General features: G+C 42.6%; 1 protein-coding gene across 1 annotated transcript in view; it reads right to left on the bottom strand.

Moving 5' to 3' along the window:
* LOC126474358 (partitioning defective 3 homolog) overlaps positions 1 to 20,442 on the bottom strand; it is a 222,176-nt gene that overhangs the window by 109,214 nt on the left and 92,520 nt on the right. Inside the window, exons 4-9 of the mRNA XM_050101825.1 lie at positions 18,864 to 18,938; positions 18,604 to 18,722; positions 6,827 to 7,033; positions 4,631 to 4,806; positions 4,268 to 4,497; positions 656 to 847 (exon numbers count right to left, since the gene is read on the bottom strand). Of these exons, the coding sequence (XP_049957782.1) occupies positions 656 to 847; positions 4,268 to 4,497; positions 4,631 to 4,806; positions 6,827 to 7,033; positions 18,604 to 18,722; positions 18,864 to 18,938 (999 nt within the window). The remainder of the gene's footprint in view (positions 1 to 655; positions 848 to 4,267; positions 4,498 to 4,630; positions 4,807 to 6,826; positions 7,034 to 18,603; positions 18,723 to 18,863; positions 18,939 to 20,442) is intronic.

Consider the following 20,442-nt stretch of genomic DNA (forward strand, 5'->3'; position numbering starts at 1 on the left):
TACGTACTTTTCAATTGTACAAATAGAAGTAACAGTAGTGGCAACGGGACCATTTGTAGAAGTAATCATTTCCTTAATAAAATGTATCCCATAAAAATCCTCAAGAACTAATGCACCACAATTTGCTGAATTAGTCTGGTAAATATTTCACTGATTTTTAGATATGAAATACTGCGACTAGTGGAGTGTCAAACATACCTAAAATTGTTTTGAATAACTCCCATATCATTGCGTATCTGTTAGAATGGCTGATATGCAACATAGAAATGAAACTACTTTCTGAAAACTCCAGATGTGTGGCAATCTGTGCACAAATGAAATCACGTACATGCTCACAACATAATTTTTCAAAGTCACTGTAGATAATATAGTAAAGGTCTAAACAGAGAAAGTAATAGTACTTCAAATGGGATAACAATGCTGTTTAATGAATTAAGCTTATAGCAGCTGTTTCTAGAGGATTACTAACACATGTAATTTCATTACAGTATTATGTCATTATCATTCCTTCGCAATGTGACAAAAGCTCTTTTTTACAGTCATTATAGTAAGAATTTAGTTCCGAGTGCTGGAGATTAATGAATAAAAGATATTTTTTAGCAGTGAGCATTATTTATTCCTGTTATGAAATTCTCCCAGCGAATATAGTACGTACAATCTGACGTGGGAGAGCAGGGCTGGGAGCCGCATCCTCTTGGCGTGAGACGACAATGCGGACCTTACTGCCAGGAGCAGCATCACGCAGTACAGCAACTGCCTCTGCCTGCGTCTTCCCTGTCATTTCAACACCATTCACTTCCAGTAGGCGGTCACCTGGGCGCAAGCGACCATCCTCCACAGCAGCACCCTGCCATACACACCATCAAAATCAAATAAAGTGCTCACACCATAACTGTTCTGTGGATTTGATGCCATGTTCTATGCAAGGTTTCAACACACATCAGTTCTCTACTGTGTGGGACTCATTTTTCTAATGTTAGTTACAAGCAAAGAGGTAATCAGAAAAGATGATTGGTGCAGTTAAAAAAATTTGCACCCATTCAATGCCACTGAATAAATTGTTAAGTTCAGCAGTAACTGTTGTAGTGTATAATAGCACAGTTTATCCTTGAAGTCAATGAAGTATTTCTGCATTATTAATACTAACAACAACATTCGGTATGTCCCTTAAACACAGTTCTTCAGTTTCTCTCTCTCTGTAATTATGCCTCAGGCCATTCCTATTTCATTCACATCTTTCCACTTTTAAAGTAAATCAACAAACTTGCTAGCTGAATTTTTCTACTAGTCACCTATACATTGAAGCATCTCTCTCTATTCAGCAGAGAGACACCCCACACCACCACCATTTTTACCAAACCCTTCTACTCTGGAACTATGCACACGTGTAAGTTCACACCGAGTTATAAATGAGAGAATACCACATATAACTAGATTAATCACTTAATTTCTCAGAAACATAAGAATGGAGACTGCTGCCCACATGGCACATAAATCACCATGCTTCATTGCATTTAATGCTATGATTCTGAGATTCTTTCAGTTCAACAAATTTTGTCTGTGTCAGTGTTATAATGATCTGCCTCTACTGCTTGTGTGTGTTTCCATTCATAACTAAGACTCAGTCAGACTTTCCTGTTGCGAAACCTATAACTTTTTATGACTGACCACTTATTTTTAAATTATATGGAAAGAGTTCAAGAAATCTCTTCAACTATGTGCTGTGAAATATTACTACTACTTACTGGTGCACAATGAATATCTTATCTATAAATGAGCAAATAAATCTATTAGCTAAACTAAACATGCAAGCATCAGAGATTCCACTGGAGAAATTGTTCCAGCCCCACAACTTCAAACAAGTTTTGCATAAGAACAAAAATTATGTTATGACAAAAAGAAAAATATTAAAAGCTATTTATTTGATTACGGCTTTAAGATGTACAGATTGTCATAATAATATAATTCTTTCCATAACAATTCAGTCATCATATACAGGCATTATTAGTAACTCTACAATCGAAATTTGTAGCAAAAATCAATGCTGTTGCTCAGTCTAAGCATGAGCAATTCATGGAATCTCTCATTCACTGGCCCCCTTTCATGTTGGACACTTTTACTTTTTACAGTTTGAAGCACATCACTGTAACCCTGTTTCCTTCCCAACACAAAAACTTATCCCTGCCCACCTCTATTTACTTCCTTTGGAACATTAATCTTAAGTTCTATTCAAGACATTTGATGTTTTCTCAAGTTTCTGCCCATTACACCATTGCTATTTATGACTAAGTAACAACAATTTTTTCCACAGAATTAAATGTGTTTCACAGCAGTATTGTTATAAAACGAACAAACACACTGTGTCCCAAGAGTAAGGGTCAATATTCAGGGATATGACAGGAATATTTATTTGAAGCAATAAACATCATACAGACATATGCCCTAACCCAAATGGGTTCTGAGATAGAACACATTTAATGTACATTGTTATTTACAAAGCATCAACTGAAAAATACACACTTTTAACATTCACTTCACACTTCAGTAGGTTTAAAGTTCACAACAAATGTTTATACATCCCACCATCAACTTCAGTGCATTTGTGTAATCATTTTTTTGTCCAACTTGAGACTTCATACGACCCGAGAAACAAAACTCTAATTATATAAGGTCTGGCAATCTTGGTGGCCAGTTAACCGGCACTACCAGGGCAATCTAGAGATTGGAGTAAATGCAGTTGAGATGTTCCCTCACCATGGTACAATGTGACAGGGGCTCTGTCATGCTGCAATACACTGCAGACCATACAACAAAAGGAACATCCTCAGTGTGTTCAACAAACGAATTTTCCAGAAAATCCAAGTAATTGTGTCCCATCATTTACTCTACTAAAATGACTGTCCCTATCAAAATGTTACCGATCATGCTGCTCCCAGCACTGATCGAAAACACCTATCAATGATTATTATATGTGTTGTTGTTTCCATTCCTGTAAATGTGGCTTCAGCAGTGAACAGTATTAATGGCAGCACATGACGACTGTCATTTGATGGGGGGCAAAATTCAAGTCGTGTAACATTGTCGTCAATGTAAAGATGTCAACATGTTTCATATGAAATGGATAAAATGTTCAGCAGAAAAATTGGAACTTGGAAGAAAACCAGTTTCACACAGTGTGCTGAAAACTCCAGTAAACACACTAGGATCAGGGGTTTGATGTGTGTGAAAGCACTGATGGTAGTCTTCAACAGCAGAAGGGGGCACAACCACTACAGAAGCTGTAAACATACACCATCTCTGCATGATCTTCGAATTGTAAATGTGTGGCATATAAAAACGCAGCCAACTGATATTTATCTCTGATACACTCTCAAACCTTCGCACCTGCAACACGCCATGGACAGCTGCAAGTTTAAAGGGCTAGTTCATGGCAGGAAGACATCCCAAGCAGAGGGATTGAAAACAAAGAGGAAGGTTGGGCCAGAATAAAATGTCAAAGAAACTAGGTGGGTAAGACACACAGGTGCGTACCATTAGCCCAAAATTAAATGTACTTTAAATGTGTTCTATCTCTGAAACCATTCAGAATAGGACATTCATAAACATGAACCTTTTTGCTTCACTTGAGCATTATTGTATTACTGTCATAACACACACACACACACACACACACACACACACACACACACACACACACACACACACACACAGAGAGAGAGAGAGAGAGAGAGAGAGAGAGAGAGAGAGAGAGAGAGAGAGAGAGAGAGAGAGAGAGAGAGAGAGAGAGAGAGGTCATCAAAATCTCCTTATCACAAAGGACACACAAGCTAAAAAAAATAAAAGTAATAATAAACACATATTAAGGATGACAGTTAAAAGGGTATGGGATATGTACCAAATAAAACAAGGTGTTGAAAAACATATGGAAAATAGTGAATTTTTGGGATGTGTATGAGAAGAATGCAAAAAAGAGAAAAGGACAATCATTATGAGAAGCAAAACTTTTGCATTGATTTTTTTTCACATTTAGATAGAATATTGAAGGAAAAAGAATAGTGACACACATAAACGAGCCCATATCGAGGACTCTGAGCAATGCCTAAGATACAGAACAATGTAGTGTATGAACATGATCAACAACAACAACAACAACAACTACTACTACTACTACTACTACTAGTACTACTACTACCACCACCACCACCACCACCACCACCACCGGTGATAATCTAGATTGGAAAAAGTTCTATTATCAGTAACATATTACCTTAGGAAGAATGTTTTTTATGTATATGGGGCAATTTCCACCAGCTGGATTATCACGTGTTGTAATACTGAACCCAAGACCATGTGGACCTTTTGTGAGTTCAAGCTCCATTTTTCGGCCAATCTTTCTCGTATTGGCAGCTATTAGACTAGAACCTGCAGGTGGACGCACTGCAGGGGAGGATACCTTTTTTGTAGGAGAAACTGTTGCTACTTTGGTACCTAAGCTCGCTGAAAGCACAAAAAAGTAAGAATTATAATAATTAATCTACTTAAATAACTCTTCCTTTATTGATGTTATCAGTTTACTTATACAATTTCAGTTGCTTAGATTTAGTGAAATAGTTTGTATGAGAACACTCACTTCTTTCTTCGCCTTCAACCATGGCAACGCTGTCCCTCTCTGTGAGAGCGTCAGTAAGAGACCTTGGGAAGACAGGTGCTGGGGGCTTCTTTGGTGCCTCTGCTGACCTGTGGTGTTTTACAACTCGCAGTCTCAATTCAGGTGACTGAAGAGAGTCCTTGAAGATCTCTTGCACCCTGTATACAAAATGTAAATTGCATTGGATCAGAATGATTGGATCAGAATGATTGGATCAGAGAAAATTATTTATCATAGATTATTTATCAACATAACTGAAAATGGATATAATGAGATAATGATGTAGTCTGAAGCAGTGAATGAAAATCTGTACCAGCACCAGCATTCAAATCTAAGTCTCCTGCATACTAGGAGATGTGCTATCCAGTGAATCACACTGGCACTCTGGTTACCACAGATGCTGTTGTACATATAGGTGAGATTCAATAGTTGGATGAGAAATTAAAGGTACTCAAAGAGTGAACAGTGAAATTTACTAAAAAAAAATTATTATTATTGTGTGGCATTGTTGGCACGGAGGCCCCATCCAGGGAAGTTCAGCTGCCAGGTTGCAAGTCTTCTTTCAGGTGATGCCACATTGGGCAACTTGCAGATCGGTGATGATGAAATGATGATGAGGACAACACCACCACCCTCTCCACGAGCGGAGAAAATCTACAACTTGGCAGGGAATTGAGCATGGGCCCGCTGCATGGTAGGCAAACACATTACCACTCAGCTTAGCAGACAGACACAATGTTCTTATAAACTGAGAATGATGGACTGCCATCACAGCTTCAAAACTACCAGTAATCTATGGTGGTACTTACAGATGTTATTTTCTCAGCAACACTGATTGTTGCAACTGAGAACTGAATTTTATTCTGAAATACCAGTTATCTTCCTACATGGAAATAGGGATTATTAAAGTGATATTCATCTCCTACATTTTAAAATCTAGTCAAATTTGCCATCATTTTCTTACAAGAAGCGGATCAGAAAGACAACATCGAGGAACCATGACAAGACACTCTCATTTAATCTGCTCGATAGAGTTCTCAGGTTATTTGCTAACAACGCTGTTGTTTATCAGGCAGTAACCTTAATACACAGCTCTTAAGAAATTCTGAATTAAATAACTGCTACCCACAAAGTGTAGAAAACTGTAAAAGATTCAATTGTCACTGTCATACAGGGTGACAATTATTGAACTATAGGAAATAAAACTGTCACAACCTCTGAACGGTTTCTGTCAGGACACTCAAACTGCACAATTGACTGTGGGGCATGATGGGAAGTAGTATGTACATTGTTGTTTGGCTTAGTGACAAAGCCCACTTTCATTTTGATGGGTTTGCCAATAAGCAAAATTGACGCATTTGGAGGACTGAGAATCCGTATTTCGCGTTCGAGAAGTCTCGTCACCCTTAATGAGTGTGACTGTGGTGTGCAGTGTCCAGTCATGGAATAATCAGTGCGATATTCTTGATGGCACAGTGGTTACCGAACGGTACGTGAAGGTTCTGGAGGTTGATGTCATTCACCTTTATCCAAAGTGACCCCAATTTTGAAAATATGTGGTTCATGCAAAATGGAGCCTGACTCCATTAAGGCAGGAGAGTGTTTGATGACCTGGGGGAGCACTCTGAGGCTACATTCTGGCTCTGTGGTACCCAGAGGTCACTGGCATGGGCCTTTATTAGCCACCATATTATCCAGACCTGAACACATGGGATTCCTTTCTGTGGTGCTATATTATAGACAACGTGTGTAGCAGTAACTCCAAACCATTGCCGAGCGCAAAACAGCCATTCCGGATGTCACTGACAACATTCATGTTCTGACACTTCAATGGGTCATGCAGAATTTTGCTATTCATCTGCACCACATTATCGCCAATGATGGCAGGCATATTGTACGTGTCATCTGAATATCTGTAATGACGTTTACATGTTGAATAAAGAGTGTGTACACCATAGTTTGTAATTAATTTTTTTTCCACACATAGTTCAATAACTGTCACCCTGTACATTTACCATAGGAACTACAACTACAATAATCCAAGATACTAGGATGCCCACAAAGAATCATCTGTTTTTTTGTCACTGTATTTCCTAATGAAACAAGCAAAGGAGGGACTAATAACAACACAAAGTAATCTCGATATGCAGAGTCTTATAGAGTACATTGTGTAGATACCGATGGAAGGGTAGGTCGAGGAGATTTCGTCCGTTGATTTCGACGATGCGGTCGAATGGAGCCAGTCGACCGTCCCGTGCAACTCTACCTCCTGGCTCGACACCTTGTACTAGCAGGCCACGGTCACGGCCACGAGAGTCATAATCTGGCACCACATGGATCCCAAGAGGACAGCCACCTTCATTGTGCAGCACCACATACTCCACTCTGAAACACACCACAAACATTATTAACCCACAGACAAGAAAGTACAAGTGCCAAACAGTGTTCAGTTTACACAAATCAGCTGTTAGTTACATAAACAGACATAAATAGATTTCTCTAATACAGGTATTTGGCTTTTATGCTAATTGTAACTATTCAATAATTGTTTGTTTATTCCATTTCATTATTTCTTGCCACCTACAGCAAACACAATGTTCCTGAAACTGCTAGCACCAACGTGTCTCTTATAATCATCTCAACCGAATAGACAAGTAAATTTACTAACACGCGCAAACAAAGTTGACACTTGACGCTGTGGCTGATGGGAGCGACCGTACAAGCAATTCCCATTTACAGTCGCTCCCATCAGCCACTTTGATTAACTTCACCAACAGATGTTTGTGCCTAGAGCAACAAGGGCATATTTCAAATACTGATTATGTTACTCTGCACAGTTAAATATTAGAATCTCCTAAAAGGAAATAAAGATGCAGAAACTGGCTCATCTGCCATCACATCATCTTCTTCTTAGAGCAGAATCTCTAACTATTTTACTATGGATACTCAGCCTACCAGAACTTTGCATTGGTGTTAGGTTTTGCATCAGACAGATGCTGTGCAATGCTAATGACAAGCATATTTACCAAAAAAAGGGAGAGTGAAAGTTTTTATCCCATGGATACAAACCAGAAATTCTGGCAGATCTGTTTTAACTTTGCACGCTGCAATTTCTAGTGTCTCTTTTCACCAGCTGTGTAAACAAGTATACATACATACACACATTAATCCTTGTTCCATAGATCATGAATATCACATTTTGTAATGATGTAGAATGTGTCACTTTAAAATAAGTTTTCTATGCACCAAATAATTATTATTAGTTTTTTCAGTTACTACTTCATACCCGAGAATTCATCTATTGAGTAGAGGGAGTTGTCATTCAGAAATTCTTTTAATTCGCTTTTAAATGTTGGTTGGCTATTAGTCACACTTTTAATACTACACTCCTGGAAATGGAAAAAAGAACACATTGACACCGGTGTGTCAGACCCACCATACTTGCTCCGGACACTGCGAGAGGGCTGTACAAGCAATGATCACACGCACGGCACAACGGACACACCAGGAACCGCGGTGTTGGCCGTCGAATGGCGCTAGCTGCGCAGCATTTGTGGACCGCCGCCGTCAGTGTCAGCCAGTTTGCCGTGGCATACGGAGCTCCATCGCAGTCTTCAACACTGGTAGCATGCCGCGACAGCGTGGACGTGAACCGTATGTGCAGTTGACGGACTTTGAGCGAGGGCGTATAGTGGGCATGCGGGAGGCCGGGTGGACGTACCGCCCAATTGCTCAACACGTGGGGCGTGAGGTCTCCACAGTACATCGATGTTGTCGCCAGTGGTCGGCGGAAGGTGCACGTGCCCGTCGACCTGGGACCGGACCGCAGCGACGCACGGATGCACGCCAAGACCGTAGGATCCTACGCAGTGCCGTAGGGGACCGCACCGCCACTTCCCAGCAAATTAGGGACACTGTTGCTCCTGGGGTATCGGCGAGGACCATTCGCAACCGTCTCCATGAAGCTGGGCTACGGTCTCGCACACCGTTAGGCCGTCTTCCGCTCACGCCCCAACATCGTGCAGCCCGCCTCCAGTGGTGTCGCGACAGGCGTGAATGGAGACGTGTCGTCTTCAGCGATGAGAGTCGCTTCTGCCTTGGTGCCAATGATGGTCGTATGCGTGTTTGGCGCCGTGCAGGTGAGCGCCACAATCAGGACTGCATACGACCGAGGCACACAGGGCCAACACCCGGCATCATGGTGTGGGGAGCGATCTCCTACACTGGCCGTACACCACTGGTGATCGTCGAGGGGACACTGAACAGTGCACGGTACATCCAAACCGTCATCGAACCCATCGTTCTACCATTCCTAGACCGGCAAGGGAACTTGCTGTTCCAACAGGACAATGCACGTCCGCATGTATCCCGTGCCACCCAACGTGCTCTAGAAGGTGTAAGTCAACTACCCTGGCCAGCAAGATCTCCGGATCTGTCCCCCATTGAGCATGTTTGGGACTGGATGAAGCGTCGTCTCACGCGGTCTGCACGTCCAGCACGAACGCTGGTCCAACTGAGGCGCCAAGTGGAAATGGCATGGCAAGCCGTTCCACAGGACTACATCCAGCATCTCTACGATCGTCTCCATGGGAGAATAGCAGCCTGCATTGCTGCGAAAGGTGGATGTACACTGTACTAGTGCCGACATTGTGCATGCTCTGTTGCCTGTGTCTATTTGCCCGTGGTTCTGTCAGTGTGATCATGTGATGTATCTGACCCCAGGAATGTGTCAATAAAGTTTCCCCTTCCTGGGACAATGAATTCACGGTGTTCTTATTCCAATTTCCAGGAGTGTATTTGGCAAACGACCAAAGATTTTTGTGGCAGCATAATTCACCCCTTTCTGTGCCAAAGTGAGACGGGTTATTAGTGACAAATTTCACAAGTGAATATATGTATTGCGAAGGCGCTGTGAATATCCCAAGTTACTTAAAGAAATGTCTGCAAGTCACAGGAACTGAATTGCTGAGCTAAGGCGTGATCTGATACGCCTGGCCACGTGTGGATTCGCGAAACAATTTTATTTTTCCTTTCTTCTGGGGATGAACTAAAATACCTGGCACTTGACAACTAGCAGATTGGACTGGTTCCGCTACAATGCGCCAGTGGGAGCTTCGCATTCTAGGCTGCCAACATGTTGCCACTTACTGTTGCACAAGGCATTTTTTACCTGCCGGTTCTCAAGTACGGAACAACCTAAAAATTTCGCCTAATTGAACGAAAGATATAATTCTTGTCCTAATTATTAAGAACAGATTTTCGACACGCTTAAAGTTTGCTAGGAGTTGGTGCTGCGTGTATTGTGATCATGTGATGTAATGGCGACAGAAAAACGAAGCGCGAAGGCGACTGGCCTATGGTTAATAAAAGCGTCTAAATAACAGAGGTGCGAGATGTACAAAGTGACAGCGACGTTTTGTCTGCAAATTTCACGTCATAATGAGATTTAGACTTTCTGTTTGCTAAACTGCAGCAATAAGGCTGACAATAACATTTCGTTAATTGGAGAAAGAGGAGATCAGTGTTTAACGTCCCGTGCACAACGAGGTCATCAGCGACCTGACACGGGCTCGGATAGGGAAAGGAAATCGGCCGTGCTCTTTCAAAGTAGCCATCCCGGCATCAGCCTGAAGCGATTTTGGGAAATCGTGGAAAACCTAAATCAGGTTGCGGGAGTAAACTGGTAATCAATGACTCGCTTACTAGTTTGAACTAATTATTTCATATTGCAAAAGAGATCATCCCAGTGATTATTCGTGAAATTCAAAATACGTACTTAACGGAGGGTCTGTCAAGGGAAGGTTAATGAGCTTTCACTATATCATTTACACTTTTTTTTTGTTTTTTTACACACAGCATTGATCATTAAAGATTATATTTAGATTCACGTCCTCGGACACGACAATTACGGAAAGCCGTAGACCCCAGAATCCACTAGAATGGAGGTTGCATATTGATTTTGTATTTTTTGCATCATCGGTACCCATTTCAATGTCGAGGAGCTACATGTACCCTATCTTTTCCTTTGTTCAGATGTCGGGCTCCTGAACTGTTATGCTAAAAAGTTGCCACAGCATGAATATTTGTCCACTGTCTCTTATACGCCTACACTTTCCATAAATTTCTGGGCTTCTTCTTCTTCCGCTCCTCCGTTTTCCTACTTCGAGACTTACTTATTTTTTATATTAATATGATCGGAGACTGTTTATGTAATACTTGACATTCAGGGCATCGCATCTCAAATAATCTTCAGAAGTGGCGTTCCACATTACTAATCATCTATAAATTTCCGTATGCTTTCTGTGGAGTCAACAGATACAGGGCTATTACAAATGATTGAAGCGATTTCATAAATTCACTGTAGCTCCATTCATTGACATATGGTCACGACACACTACAGATACATAGAAAAACTCAAAATTTTTGTTAGGCTGAAGCCGCACTTCAGGTTTCTGCCACCAGAGCGCTCGAGAGCGCAGTGAGACAAAATGGCGACAGGAGCCGAGAAAGCGTATGTCGTGCTTGAAATGCACTCACATCAGTCAGTCATAACAGTGCAACGACACTTCAGGACGAAGTGCAACAAAGATCCACCAACTGCTAACTCCATTCGACGATGGTATGCGCAGTTTAAAGCTTCTGGATGCCTCTAAGGGGAAATCAACGGGTCGGCCTGCAGTGAGCGAAGAAACGGTTGAACGCGTGCGGGCAAGTTTCACGCGTAGCCCGCGGAAGTCGACGAATAAAGCAATCAGGGAGCTAAACGTAACACAGCCGACGGTTTGGAAAATCTTACGGAAAAGGCTAAAGCAGAAGCCTTACCGTTTACAATTGCTACAAGCCCTGACACCCGATGACAAAATTAAACGCTTTGAAATTTCGATGCGGTTGCAACAGCTCATGGAAGAGGATGCGTTCAGTGCAAAACTTGTTTTCAGTGATGAAGCAACATTTTTTCTTAATGGTGAGTGAACAGACACGCATTCGTGCAGCAAATTCGCAATTCACCAAAAGTTAACGTGTTTTGTGCAATCTCACGGTTTAAAGTTTACGGCCCCTTTTTCTCCTGCGAAATGCTGGAAAATTGGCTCATGCCACAACTGGAGACCGACAGCGCCGACTTCATCTTTCAACAGGATGGTGCTCCACTGCACTTCCATCATGGTGTTCAGCATTTCTTAAACAGGAGATTGGAAAACAGATGGATCGGTCGTGGTGGAGATCACGATCAGCAATTCAATTCATGTCATGGCCTCCATGCTCTCCCGACTTAACCCCATGTGATTTCTTTCTGTGGAGTTATGTGAAATATTCAGTGTTTAAACCTCCTCTACCAAGAAACGTGCCAGAACTGCGAGCTCGCATCAACGATGCTTTTGAACTCATTGATGGGGACATGCTGCGCCGAGTGTGGGAGCAACTTGATTATCGGCTTGATGTCTGCCGAATCACTAAAGGGGCACATATCGAACATTTGTGAGTGCCTAAAAAAACTGAGTTTTTGTATGTGTGTGCAAAGCATTGTGAAAATATCTCAAATAATAAAGTTATTGTAGAGCTGTGAAATCGCTTCAATCATTTGTAATAACCCTGTATTACTACATACAAATTACCTCAAAATTGTTTTCCATTTCAACTGCCCCTTCTTCGTAGCGCTGGCAGTTTATTAGTTTTACTGTCTGCCTACGGATCCATATGTAAGTATGCTTCACGAACTGTAAAATGCATACTAAGAATGAGTACGAGTAGTCTAAAACGGCCTTAGTTGGAAGGCACCAACGGTTGGTCACTACTTTCTTTTGTTGACCCCCATTTTAGCTAGGTAACAGTACCGGTACCGGTACTGCGTGAAGTAGCCATTGTTGTTTGCTGTGCCACTGCTTATTAAGTCACGTATTTCGTACCTTTCCCTTTCCTTGTGATAAAAGTGCGTAATTGTTGCAGTTAGGGTCTTTATTAAATATCCCAAAAGGTAATACGATTTTGATTTTGAACAACATTTCTGCGAGTTTTACCTCCAAGTGTAACTTGTATTTTCAGGGAAGTATGTAGCACACGTTAGGACGTTTAGTTGGCTGCACTGTGGTAGGCAAGCCTCAGCACCCTGTTGACACGTGTATTTATACGCTACAGAGGTGTTTGCCTGAAATCGATCATGTGATGTCGTCGTCCGCTTGCAACAACTGCATCTGGAAATAGGACCATTTACAGTAAACACACTTTCCTCTCTGACAACCATCGTGTAAAAAAATCTGAAATCCACAAATGCTGTTGATACAGACAGTGGCTCAAAAGCTACGTACACGCGATATGTTTTCCGCTCGCTGCATCGGTTAATTTCATCCAAAGCAGGCAGACGATAAGCAGCTGGGGCCCATTGGTTTTTGTTGTGTTGTACGTTGAAGTTCTGCTTTAATAATCAATGCTGTAAGACTTAATAACAGCTTAACAAAGATGAATATTATAACTCTGTGTTCAGGCTCTTTCACGGAGGTGAAAACGTAAAGAAACACAGAAGCACTGCAGCGTACAGAACATAAGTTTATCAGTCGGTCTCGAAAACCGAAAAGAAAGTAAGTTCGTAAGAACAACAAACAATTAATCGTAAAATATACATGTCAATTCTAGACCTGTGTGTGTTAATTGTAGCTTTAGAGATGCTGTTTCAAAAAAAATCCGCCTTGGTTCAGTTTAGAAGCTGTAGCTGTGTGTTTTGTCTCTAAACAAAGTCGGGAATTCTTAAGAACCTGACAACCCTGCGTCCAGAATAAGTAGGTTTCATGGAGCCCATTATTCAGTTGTGGATCTTGGATTCTATACTGGTGAAGCCTGTGAATCTACAAGGGGTGTAGAATTCCAATACACCATATTATTCTCCACTCTTTTGGTTACAAAATCCTGTTTTTTCAACATTTGACAGTCTTACTGGGATGGTATGTATAACCGCGTGGTATCACGCTACTGGTCAGCATCGGAGCTAACATCTTGCACGTCAATAACCTCCGCATCATTCACGTACTGCTTTCAGCAGGTTGCATTCTTCATCGGGCCATACAGATTCAAATCTGAAGGTGCGAGTCCAGGCTGTAGGTTGGCTGAGGAACAGAAGTAACAAGATTTCTCTGTGCCAGTAGTATTTCAGATTGGTTGTACCTTTTAATAAAGAAAATCAACTATATTACAGCAACCTTTAGTGCACCTGCACGAAACATAGCTCCAATATTTGCTGCAGAATAAATTTAAAAATTTTGTAGTATTTGGGGTGCAAGAGTGAAAATATTAGCTTTGAAATTATTATTTAGGGCATCGTAAGTAGCATCCAATATACCACACAAAAATCTTGAAACTGTACTTTTCAGAACGTGGTGTAAGCCTAATTATTGGAAAAATGTAATCGCCAGGCATCAAATGTCAACGTGTCACTTCTAGTTTTTGCCTGAAGCAGAATTGTATCTTTAATGCAAATATCGCATTTGTAATAGAATTCTAATCACATTTCTATACGTACTGGAAATATGTTTCGCTGAATTTATCTGAAGTTGTGCAAACACAAGTCAATTAACCTTCAATGACTGTCATTCAGCGTACGTGTGAAAGATAAATAAAGTTTAGAATAAGATACTCTGAACACCGACAGCACTGGAAAATGGAAAAACATACACACATCACATTTGCAAACCACTTCATATAACAGAATCACCTTCCTAGTGGTATAAAAACGGCAGCAAGCAATAATAATAAGGTCGGCAGGAGAGCTTCTGTAAAGTTTGGAAGGTAGGAGACGAGGTACTTGCAGAAGTGAAGCTGTGAGGACGGGGCTTGGGTCGTGCTTGGGTAACTCAGATGGTGCAGCACTTGCCCACGAAAGGCAAAGGTCCCGAGTTTGAGTCTCGGTCTGGCTCACAGTTTTAATCTGCCAGGAAGTTTCAATAATAGTGACGCTTGATCAAGGTCCGCGTCACTTTCCATTTTTAACCAGACTTAACGTCTAAGAAAGTAAAGAACTAATAATAATAATAATAACAATTTGTAGACAGCTAATGTACACGCACCACAGCCTAAAGCTGTAACTTTAAGCACAAGATAAGCCATCCTTGTCACTTGAACAGATTATTTTCCTAGGGCCTATGCTATAACCTTCACCTTAAATATGCGGTAAAACTTTTGTCTACTTGCTGTTTCCAATAAACCTGCAATTTCAGTCCATAGAGTCTGGCCTATATTCTGATGATTTTCATCGTCAGGACGCCACAAACTCCTCCTCCGACTAAACTCACCAGTTTCTCATAGTCCAAATTTTGCGTCGCGCCGGCCGTTATGGCAGAAACAAGAAAACTGATTTGAATTTTGGCGGTGGTCGTCCGAAATCTATACGTGCGGGCGATGAGATAGGATGCATTGAGACCGCGCTTGTAGTTGCGAAATAATTTGAGAATATCTGCAGTCTTCGGCCGACGTCGGTCGTCGGCGAAACCCACCACTATCGGTACCCCTGTGACCGCAGCCTTAGCCGGCGCGTAGCAAATGCGAAATGTCTCATACAACGTACTTCACGGTAGCCGGTGTAATATTTCTGGCTTAGTCAGCCATCATATTAGGCTCCAAGAAGCTGTTCCCAGAGCAGTGGAGATGCAAGAAGTATATAGATGACGAAATGTGGTGTGAGGTACCTGTAACAGATGTTAGATTCGGTACCATTCCCGTGAGAAAGACGGCCTGCATAATGCTACTGCTCTGTGATTGGCTGCTGTGTTCGGAGCAAGGGCGCCAAAACGTTAAAGTATAATAATAATTATTATTATTTAAAATACTCATTGGAATGAATTCACTTTCTAATATAAATATCTCTCAACAGCTGACTATCAATCAGTTTATTTTTACATATTTTTATTTATTTATTGTTCCGTGGGACCAAATTAAGGAGAAGTCTCCATGGTCATGGAACGAGACAATACATGAAATTATAACACGATAGTAGAAACAGATAAAATGAAATATAAGAAACATATTCAGGCGACAAGTCGTAAGTTTAAATAAAGAAAATCAACAATGTAACACTGGAATTTGCTTAATTTTTTAGCTCTTTCAGGAGCTCCTCGACAGAATAGAAATAGTGAGCCATGAGGAAACTCTTCAGTTTAGACTTAAAAGAATTTGGGCTACTGCTAAGATTTTTGAGTTCTTGTGGTAGCTTATTGAAAACGGATGCAGCAGAATACTGCACTCCTTTCTGCACAAGAGTCAAGGAAGTGCATTCCACATGCAGATTTGATTTCTGCCTAGTATTAACCGAGTGAAAACTGCTAACTCTTGGGAATAAGCTAATATTGCTAACAACAAACGACATTAAAGAAAATATATACTGTGAGGGCAATGTCAGAATTCCCAGACTATTGAATAGGGGTCGACAAGAGGTTCTCGATTTTACACCACATATAGCTCGAACAGCCCGTTTTTGAGCCAAAAATACCCTTTTTGAATCAGAAGAATTACCCCAAGGAATAATACCATACGACATAAGCGTATGAAAATATGCGAAGTAGACTACTTTTCGTGTTGAACTGTCACTTATTTCAGATACTGTTCTAATGGTAAATAAAGCATCATTTAGTTTCTGAACAAGATCCTGAACATGGGCTTTCCACGACAGCTTACTATCTATCCGAACGCCTAGGAACTTTAACTGTTCCGTCTCGCTTAAAATATGCCCATTCTGTCTGATCAATATATCGGTTCTTGTTGAATTGAGAGTTAGAAACTGTAAAAACTGAGTCATTTTACAATTATTAAAAACAATTTAATTCAAAAACAAAAGTTGACGAAATTGCAGACGAAGCACTTCGGAAGCGTTTGGGTCACGCCTTTTCTGGTATGGCGCGCGAAGTGTTTCGGGCTGTTCGTCACTCTGGATTAGGCAGTCGAGAAGAAAAGACGTTTTGTCTGTCGTAGGATGTGTTTCCAATTTTTATTTAAGTTCCTGTTCGTCACTCTGGATTAGTTAGACGAGAAGTACAGTCATGTTGTCCGTGGCAGGATGTGTTTGCCAGTATTCAGTGTTAAAAGATTCACTCCGGTAGTCATGAGGCACAGACACGTGCCACAAACAGTGTGAAGATACATTTTAGTAAACATTGTGCTTAATCATTTACTTTGCTGTACGTGAAGGAGCTGTATTAAGATCATGTAGTCTTCTCGTGTGGCTATATTAAAATACGCGAGTGGCATCCCAAAGAAGTGATACATTATTTCAGAACAGAACCTCGCTAAAAGTCAGTTTCAGCCTCAAGATACAGAACATACGTCCTGCGTGCTGTTTTCTGCGCTGGGGACATCAACGTGAAGACGGCAGATTAGTGAACTATAGCAGAACCTTCGTATTCCACACAGTACAGTGTAAACAACTAGGCGCCTCACGTGTACTGCATGCACAGAACAAATGCGCTCAGTGACACGTCATCTGCAGTAATGCAGAGGTGGTAAAGGAGGATGATCGTTATTAAGGCCGGTATTACACTATCAAATATTTAATCAAATCTAGGGCCGCGCTGTAGATTTGATCAAAGAAGTCGCTTGTCTTCTGTTCTCTGCAATGTGACATGTTACCACATGGAGCGCTAGCATCGCTGCAGCATTCTGTCGTCTGTAGTGTTTTTATAAACATTGCCGGTAAATACAATTGGTGTGTGCCGACAACTACAAAATTAATAGAGATGTATGAAGCTGATGAGGCGCTTTACAACGTGAGGCACGCTGAATACAAAAATAGATTAAGAAGATTGGAGACCTGAGCTGACCTAACCCAACCCTCTCCTGTAGCAAGGAATCGGAGTGTTACAGTGAGCCTGTCTTCTGCAGATGTAGCAGTTCTTAAGTGAATATTGTGCTTTGTGATATGAGGATACACTTCACTGAGCACATACAGAAATTTATGCTCATCCATCATCCATTCGTAAGTAATTGATGTACGTAACAAGTTTTATTGAATGCTTTTATCGTGTCGTCGTAAAACCCACGGCTTCACCCAGGTATGTGGAGGCCAGTCAGCTGCTGATAGTGCCTGCACACGCTGTACGTGCCACGAAAACAACTGGTTCTCCCGTAGCACTCAACGTTACCTTGTACAGCAGCAACTTCTCTGACGCTGACATTAGGGTTATCGTCAACTGCACGAAGAATTGCCTCGTCCATTGCAGGTGTCCTCGTCGTTCTAGGTCTTCCCCAGTCGCGAGTCATAGGTTGGACTGTTCCGTGCTCCCTAAGACGCCAATCAATTGCTTCCAACGTCTTCTTGTCGGGACACCTTCGTTCTGGAAATCTGTCTCGATACAAACGTACCGCGCCACGGCTATTGCCCCGTGCTAACCCATACATCAAATGGGCATCTGCCAACTCCGCATTTGTAAACATTGCACTGACTGCACAACCACGTTCGTGATGAACACTAACCTGTTGATGCTACGTACTGATGTGCTTGATGCTAGTACTGTAGAGCAATGAGTCGCATGTCAACACAAGCACCGAAGTCAACATTACCTTCCTTCAATTGGGCCAAATGGCGGTGAATCGAGGAAGTACAGTACATACTGACGAAACTAAAATGAGCTCTAACATGGAAATTAATGGTTTCCGGACACATGTCCACATAACATCTTTTCTTTATTTGTGTTTGAGGAATGTTTCCTGAAAGTTTGTGCGTACCTTTTTGTAACACCCTGTATTTGACGGAATATTTGATCACATCTTTGATCAAATCTTTGACAAAGAAATTTGATAGTATACTACCGGCTAACACCAACAATCAGTTCAGTCTTCCTTTCTTGCCGTACCGGACGAGTATGAAACGACCCCAGGGTTCCGTTTTTACCGACTGAGGTACGGAATCCTAAAAAGACGTAGCAGGAAACCTGTGTAGACATGCGAAATGACGAGAGGTGACCAGAATGGTGTGAACTCACTGTTCGGGTGCGAGATCGTCGTCCTCGTCGGAGGTGGAGCCGCGGCGCTGCGGCCTTCGCGGCCGCTGCAGGAAGGGGGCCGGCGGGGGCGGTGAGGCGGAGGCGGGGGTGGCGGTGGCCTGCCCCAGAGGCTCGCGCCGGCAGCGCGCGTCCCGAGGCAGCGACCGCGACGCCACGCGGTCCGCGGCGTCCGCCCACCGCGCGTCGCTGCCGAACTGCATCGACAGCCGCGAGCCGCCGTCGCGCGCGAACCGATTCGCCGACGCCGACGCCGACGCGTCCGCGTCCCGCCAGTCGCCCGGCAGCTGCAGCGCGCGCCGAGCTGACACGGACTCCTGTAACACCCACGTAGGGTTGCCGCTCTCTTCACACATAAGGAAGATTTTTCACAGACATTTCTTAATAACTTAATAATAATAACTTAATAATATTTTTTGTTAAATACCATTTTCGACAAAAAAAAGAAGGGAATGACTCAAATGGCTCTGAGCACTACGGAACTTTACATCTGAGGTCGTCAGTCCCCCGGATCTTCCTTAAAACTAATCAACCTAAGGACATCACACACATCCATGCCCGAGGCAGGATTCGAACCTGCGACCGTAGCGGTCGCGCGGTACCAGACTGTAGCGCCAAGAACCGCTCGGGCACCCCAGCCAGCGCTTGGCTAGTATCTGCATTTATGTTCGAGCATGAATTTCTCGCGGTGTTTCCATATTTTTGTCCAATCCATTCGTATTTAGTCCAAATGCATTTATACGGGCCATATCTTACACCAACGTCTCCCCACAACAGTGTTGCCGTAAACATTGTACCAATGTCGAAATATTCGTATTTCCATACGGCCGGTTAACAGTGATGGAGCAAGCTGTCGCAGGTAGTTGCCAAGGTGGGGCCGGGGTGCTACCGATGGTGTGCGCATAGGACAGAGTGAGTATCGTACGGCCAGGACACATCCGTCTCTGTAAATGCTTATTTCCCATGATCACCCTAGCTTCCTCTTTGTAGCGTTACAGCTCTGCGCTGCTGAGTCGTGTAAAGTAAGAGGTTTTTTTGTGGGGTTTTAGGGCGCTCAACTACTAAGGTCATTAGCGCCCAGTCACGAATGTAAATGCACATATAATCTGGTAAAACTCAAGGGGGGGGGGGGGGGGGACACCAGAAAGTCCTTACAAAGACGCAGATAAACTAATTGAAAGAGTTAGATGTCTTTGGACAAGTCAGTCAAAGTAATAAAACGAAGAACACGAGCAGCTGCTAGAGCGTCATCAGCTAAAGTTTCCCGTAAGGTAGATGGCAGAGACAGTACAAGAAGAGATTGATTAAAACGGGGACACGACAATAAAACATGGCGCACTGTTAATGCGTGACCACAAGGGCACTGCGGGGCGGGGTCACCGGATAGCAAGTAGCGGTGGCTAAACCGGCAATGCCCAATCCGCAACCTGGCGAAAATGACCACCTCTCGCCGAGATGGTTGGGAGGAGGTTGTCCAAGCTGTTGGGAACGGTTTTATGGCCCGGAGCTTATTTTCTTGAAGTGACGACCAAGTATCCCACCATAATGACACAAACATCTTACAAACAACCCTACTAATGTCAGACGATGGGACACAAAGGGAGGCTGGCCGAGGCAGAAGGACTGCAGCCTTGGCCGCAGCATCAGCAGCCTCATTCCCAGGCACTCCTACATGGCCTGGAACCCACATAAAGCTAACAGGAGAGCCATCATCAGCAAAAGAATGGAGGGATTGCTGGATACGTTGCACCAAGGGATCGACCGGATATGGAGCTCCAAGGCTCTGAAGAGCACTGAGTGAATCAGAGCAGAGTACATACG

The sequence above is a fragment of the Schistocerca serialis genome, chromosome 4, assembly GCF_023864345.2.
Source record: "Schistocerca serialis cubense isolate TAMUIC-IGC-003099 chromosome 4, iqSchSeri2.2, whole genome shotgun sequence".
Classification (NCBI taxonomy): Eukaryota; Metazoa; Arthropoda; class Insecta; order Orthoptera; family Acrididae; genus Schistocerca; species Schistocerca serialis.